At 37.7% G+C, this 6,514-nt stretch overlaps 1 protein-coding gene across 2 annotated transcripts in view; it reads right to left on the bottom strand.

The window, feature by feature from the left end:
• Positions 1–6,514, bottom strand: part of LOC135739834 (semaphorin-7A-like) — a 28,298-nt gene that overhangs the window by 14,336 nt on the left and 7,448 nt on the right. The window contains exons 2-9 of one of the 2 annotated variants that reach the window (XM_073815801.1): positions 5,873–5,998; positions 5,144–5,185; positions 4,453–4,551; positions 4,301–4,376; positions 1,992–2,081; positions 1,766–1,905; positions 1,144–1,304; positions 552–666 (exon numbers count right to left, since the gene is read on the bottom strand). In XM_073815801.1, the coding sequence (XP_073671902.1) occupies positions 552–666; positions 1,144–1,304; positions 1,766–1,905; positions 1,992–2,081; positions 4,301–4,376; positions 4,453–4,551; positions 5,144–5,185; positions 5,873–5,998 (849 nt within the window). Of the gene's footprint in view, positions 1–551; positions 667–1,143; positions 1,305–1,765; positions 1,906–1,991; positions 2,082–4,300; positions 4,377–4,452; positions 4,552–5,143; positions 5,186–5,872; positions 6,004–6,514 lie in introns of both variants that reach the window. The other variant, XM_065257889.2, reaches the window with a different exon arrangement.

The raw sequence follows: 6,514 nt of genomic DNA, 5'->3' as shown, positions 1-6,514 counted from the left end.
GGAGGAGAAGAAGAAGAAGAAGAAGGAGGAAGAGGAGAAGAAGAAGAAGAAGGAGGAGGAGGAGGAGGAGAAAAAGAAGGAGGAGAAGGAGGAGGAGAAGAAGGAGGAGAAGGAGGAGGAGGAGAAGAAGAAGAAGAAGGAGGAGGAGGAGGAGGATGAAGAGGAGGAGAAGAAGAAGGAGGAGTTGAAGGAGAAGAAGAAGAACGAGGAGGAGGTGGATGTATGCCTGACTTTCATTCACACTGCTCATATTCATAATATATACTACCTACTGTTTTAATGGGCAATGATTATACTTCATCTAATTTAGTATTTACTGTCACAGTATGCCATTTCAGACGCAGCCAATGTGTTTGATTGGAGAATATCTGAATTACCCACAATCCTGAATCAGAAATGGTGATTGGGATGTTTTATAGATAATGTTAACTTTTCCACCTGTGTGTCTGTCTGTAGGTGTTATGGGATGTTTGTAGTGTTTAAAGATAAATGACAGTATTGATTGTGTGTATTGTGTTCATACCAAACTGGGTGTTGGGTTTAAATCTCACCTGTCCAGGCCGATGGTTCACAGGAAATTTCATGTTTTTAATCTCTATGAATTCAGAGGAACTGAAGATTCTGCTGATTTCAGTCATGTTATAAACACACACAGCACTCATGTTCCTGTATTAAACATAAATATGTAAATAGGCACTCTCTCTACAAACCGATCTCAGATTTGGAGTTTTTCCACACATATTTCCACCTACAAAACACTTATTTTTACATTCTGTTATATAATAACAGTTATTTTAATTAATAAAAGTTGGCCCAAATGCATATTTTATAAAAACTGTAAGTCTAATTATTTAGAGAATTTAAAGTGCACCTCCTCAGAGTAGTCTGAATGTCTCAGAACAGTTTGCTGGACGTATCTTCAAAACTCTAGGAGTTAAAGTCAACAACTTCCACCAATCCATACTATTGTTTTAGGACCCCTGGTGTGCGAAACTTAGTATTGTAGTTTAATTGTTAACAAAGTTACAAAGTACATATTATTTCCATCTAAGTGTGTTCGCTAGGAATCAAACCCATGACCTTTAGCAATGTTAACACAATGATCTACAGGAACACAAAATGATTGATTATGTTTTCATTTACCAGATGTTTCTGAAGAGGGCATAAATCTTGGTGTCATTGTCAACAGTGGCCATGTCTATAAGCTGGGTGAAGGACAACTCCACAGCTCCACAAGACAGACGGGTGTAGATCATAGATGTCCAACTGTACTGTAGGACGTCTTTTGATCCTCCTTTGTCATTCTGAAACAGATCAGGTTTAAATATTTTAATGCTTATACAATGACACATGCACATGAATATACAGGTGCTGGTTATATAATTAGAATATCATCACATTTTTAATTGGTCTTTGTATCACAATCCTCTCCAGGGTGCGGTTATCCCTTTTGCTTGTACACTTTTTTACCACATCTTTTCCTTCCCTTCGCCTCTCTATTAATGTGCTTGGACACAGAGCTCTGTGAACAGCCAGCCTCTTTTGCAATGACCTTTTGTGTCTTGCCCTCCTTGTGCAATGTGTCAATGGTCGTCTTTTGGATAACTGTCAAATCTTCCCCATGATTGTTCTGTTAAGTTTTGAAACCGAATTATATTTCTAGACATTTCCCCGAATGCCAAATATGGATGTGTTGTTACCGAGATATAAATTGTGTACATTTTCAGTGCTGACTTTATAAACTATAAGCTATACAGGGCTTTACCATACAGATCTGTGAGACTCGTGGGATCCAGAGGTCGAATTCAGAGCCTCCATTGTCACTTTTGTGTTTCTCTGTGAAGAATGAATAAAGCTTGTCCTTGTCTTGACCATTACCAGTAACCAGCTTCACATACTTCTGCTCTGTACGTCACATCACAAATAACAGCATTAATATTTTAAACATTGATATCTGAATAAATTATTAAGTGAATGATCTCTCCTCTCACCTCCTACAGGAGAATAAGGCCAGATCTTGCCACCTGTTTTTCTGTTTACCCGGTACAGTCCCATACTAGACTTGTAGTACAACATATCACCTGACAGATCATAGGATTTTTAAGAGAAAGTAATAAAGGTGCAATATTATAAAACAGATAGTTTAGACATCATAAACTAATTGGATGGTTTGTTCAAACTCATTTAGATAAAAGTCATCTAGGTTTAATAAAAAACGAAGATGAGTTGTTGTGCCTTTATAACACACACATCTAAACACAACACAAGTCTGTAGGATTCATAAAAGAGCTTCAGTTCTTCTCTCATTTCCTTTACAGCGTTTCTCATCTCCGGTCTGTCACAATTAAACTTCTAAAATAAGCAGAATTTACAGAAGTTTGGGGTCTGTGAGATTTTCTACACAGGCTTACAGGAATAACAAACCGCTGCCTACATTTCTGCAGAATGTCAATTAAGTTTTTCCTGGTCAATATAGCTGCATCTTTTTGTTTGCGTGTCAAATAGAGGCACTGGAGGTGCTTGTTTTACTCTGTTTTCATTAATGGTTACAAAGTAGACAATACTGGGGCCTCATTTATAAAGTGTGCATATGAATAAAATGGGGCTGAAAACATGTGTCACCACTTCAGACACAATGGCTTTGATCTATGAATGTGTGCACTTGTAAGCAAACTTTGAGCCATGCCTATAAATGCAAGCCACATTGTGTTGGGGAAAATTACTTTTAAAAGTAATGCATTACAATATTATATTACAAGACCAAAGAGCTGTCCAAAGACACTAGAGACAAAATTGTACACCACAAGGCTGGAAAGGGCTACGGGGAAATTGCCAAGCAGCTTGGTGAAAAAAGGTCCACTGTTGGAGCAATCATTAGAAAATGAAAGAAGCTAAACATGACTGTCAATCTCCCTCAGACTGGGGCTCCATGCAAGATCTCACCTCATGGGGTCTCAATGATCCCAAGAAAGGTGAGAAATCAGCCCAGAACTACACAAGAGGAGCTGGTCAATGACCTGAAAAGAGCTGGGACCACCATTTCCAAGGTTACTGATGGTAATACACTAAGATGTCATGGTTTGAATGCATGGCACGGAAGGTTCCCCTGCTTAAACCAGCACATGTCCGGGCCCGTCTTAAGTTTGCCAATGACCATTTGGATGATCCAGACGGACAAGGAGATCAGTAATTACATAACAGCTACCGTAGTTGCAACACACATTTGGAAAAGCGAGGCTCTAGAGAGCACTATTCGTTTGAATGCAAAATACAATTTCACCACTAGATGGTGGAAAATCCTACTTATTGTCCCTTTAACAAAGACGAGCTGGTTTTCATTTTTCTTTTGTGTACTGTAAGTGTCTGCTTTGTAACTTTCATAAAAGTCAAATCGTAGAAAAATCAAAGCCTCTAAAGGGCATTTCATCGAAAGATGCAGTGATATGTACCATGAGCAATGTATTTAAGGTTATGCAGGGGTACGCATGGCAAGTCTTGGGATATTTGGGCCTTTGGAGAAAGTAACAGTGAAAATTATGATTATATTGTTATTCACACAATTGAACATTAACAGTGTTTCAACACAGTTGCTGTTCTTTGGGACAATCATAGACCGTAAAAAAAGATGGATGACGCCTCTTCGCTCCTTCCATTGGTGAAAAGTGAAGCCGCCAGTGTCCCAATATGGCGCTGACATCTTGGGTCTTGAGTCTGCGCAGTAGCGATTTCGGGACAAGTCCTGCGCAGTAGTGAGCAGGAAGTAAAGCCGCGAAATCAAGAGGCCGCCCTCGCTCTCGCAGAATGCGCATATCACACGATATCACAGCTGTCAATCATGACGTGACACCACCGTTTTTATATCATTAAATAACTAACTAAACACAAAATTATTTTAAAAACAAACATTTGAATTTACATCAGCGTGATAAAAACTACAATAAATGACAGAAACCAGCTTCGGAAAAAAGATTATTGAAGTGTAATAAAATTTTTTAGTTGGTCTCAAGTCCCATTGAATAACATGGGGAGGCGGGGTTTATGACCTATACTGGGACCAGTCACTGGGGGGCGATTGAGACGTTTTGGCTTCACTTTTCAGGGCTTGTGCGGCACGCTTGGGGACAATAGTACAACCCTGAATGGCATCATCACTTCATTATTTCATGATACTCTCAGTTCAGTATAGTTTTTCAATGTACTTTCAAATCTCTAATCCTCAGTATTAAAACTATCACTCCAGTCAGGTGTCTTGTTAAAGAGACTTTTCTAAATGACAATTCTCAGTATGTGTGATACTCACCGATGAGTAATGAAGGATCATTCATATTTAATCCATAAGTGAATTCGAAGCCATCAACTAAAGCATAGTTTACATTCTGAAATAAAACATGAAATTTAATTTAATTACAGGGAACACAAGAATAAAATACAAACTGTAAAAACAAGACATACCATGTTATAGCACTTAGTTTTTTCTTCAGAAGTTCCACAGAAGAACAGGAGATTTCCATCGACTCCATCACCGAGCAGAGAGATTGTGTACTCACACTTCTGAATATTAACACATCATTATAAGAGATTCAATAAGTCAAGCAGATCATTTTTGATATCACACACAAATTTTTTTGAAGTCATTTTTTGGGCAGCGAGGACAGGGAAGTACAGGGTGAAGAGAGGGGAAATCTGTACCACCAAAAGTGCGTCTGCCCTGTCCACTACACCCACATCTGAGATTTAATATTGCATTTTAGCGATGCTACAGGTAGACAAATACTGCTGTTTCTTTTATATATAATTCTTCATTTAGTGTACAACAGCTTTTCTTTCCTTATTACTTTTAAGATATTGCATGTTTGAAGGTGAAATGTATTGAGATTTAGGGGTCGGTTTCCTGGACAGGGTTTATCCTAGCTTCAGACTAAGATGCGTGTTTGAGCTGCCTTCTTTTTAAAAACACCTTGCACTGAGAAATCTTATCATATATCAGTGCCCTGGTTTTGTCTCAAAATGCACACCTGTATTGTTTTTTTGTCAGGTGTTTTTGTAAAAAATGTCCTAATAGAACTAGTCCTGGATTAATCTAAACCCTGTCTGGGACACCGCCCCATTATGTTTTATTTATATTAAGATTCTTAATACTTACTTCATATTCTTTACATTCATCCTTAAACCGAGCAACATTCACCTAAACATAAAGGCACAGATATGAACCATATAACTATATACAGCGGTTAAAATAACACTTAGTAAAAAACCTAACTAAACCTTAGCTATGTATGCTGATGCTGTATTCGACTTGATTAGACTAGTTCTAGTGTACTTATGTATTGCTTCTATTGTTTACCTCATTTGTAAGTCGCTTTGGACAAGTGTAATGACTTAATGTAAATGTATTCTTTTTTCTTACTATGGAAGTGAATGGGGCTCATGATTGGTTTGGTTTCAAACATTCCTCAAAATATCTTCCTTTGTGTTTATCAGATCAAAGAAATTTATACAGGTTTGTAACAACATGAGAGTGAGTAAACGATGACAGAACTTTCATATTTGGGTGAACTATCCCTTTAATAAAGGACATAATGCATTTTCTAATTAAACTTCACATTGCTATTATTTTGATCACGCAACTCAGGACAAGTACTGTAGATATCATTACCAATGGCTCTACTGTTTGTCTATTACACACAACTATATCTATTTGTAAATAATTTGCAATGCAGAAATATTACTAATACTAATAACAGTGGTTTATCAGGGTAATGATGTTGCACTGCTATTTTTTTTAACACAACTGTATTTGCCAAATTATTTTTAAAAAACATAATCTTTCTCATGACTCACTGTGATCTGGAGGGAATTGTAAATAAAGTACCTGTTTGTCTTGTGTTGAGGTAACAGAAAAGAGACTCTCATCATCTCCAACCCAAATTGTTCCCCTTGAGGTACTTCTGATGAGTTTTCTCAAACCACTATGACTGTGTTTAATAGTATAGTGTGTGATACCTGAGACAGAGGAGATAAATAATAGCTCAGTTTAGGCTGGTGTAGCATGCTGGTTTAGGGGGAAGTTTAGACACTAATTTTGTTCATAACACACTGACTTAAAGGAACAGTATGTAGGATTGTGGCCAAAACTGGTATTGCAATCACAAAACGTGTGGCTAAAACTGGTACTGCAATCACACAGCTGGGGCCTATTGCACAAAACTAGGATAAGGGATTAAGCCGGGATATCTTGGTGATCCTGGCTCAATTGATACGTGATCCGGTTGCACTAAAGCTGGATAGGGGGCAGGAGGATATGTTATGGTATAAATTACCATGGAGATCTATTCTGTGGAGCTAGCCTGCTCCAGACCAGGCTAAATTCCAGGATCTATTTAATCTCATCCCTTATGTCACTCAGCAATCACCACAAATGGAAACCAATAATTATTTCACTGCCCAATAAACATTGTTATCACATATAACTAGACCAACTGTAATTTTATTAAATGTTTGTGATCATTAATTT

The sequence above is a fragment of the Paramisgurnus dabryanus genome, chromosome 9 (assembly GCF_030506205.2).
Source record: "Paramisgurnus dabryanus chromosome 9, PD_genome_1.1, whole genome shotgun sequence".
In the NCBI taxonomy this organism is placed as follows: Eukaryota; Metazoa; Chordata; class Actinopteri; order Cypriniformes; family Cobitidae; genus Paramisgurnus; species Paramisgurnus dabryanus.
Note: the sequence above shows the minus strand (reverse complement) of the source record. Positions and strands in the feature narration are given on the sequence as shown.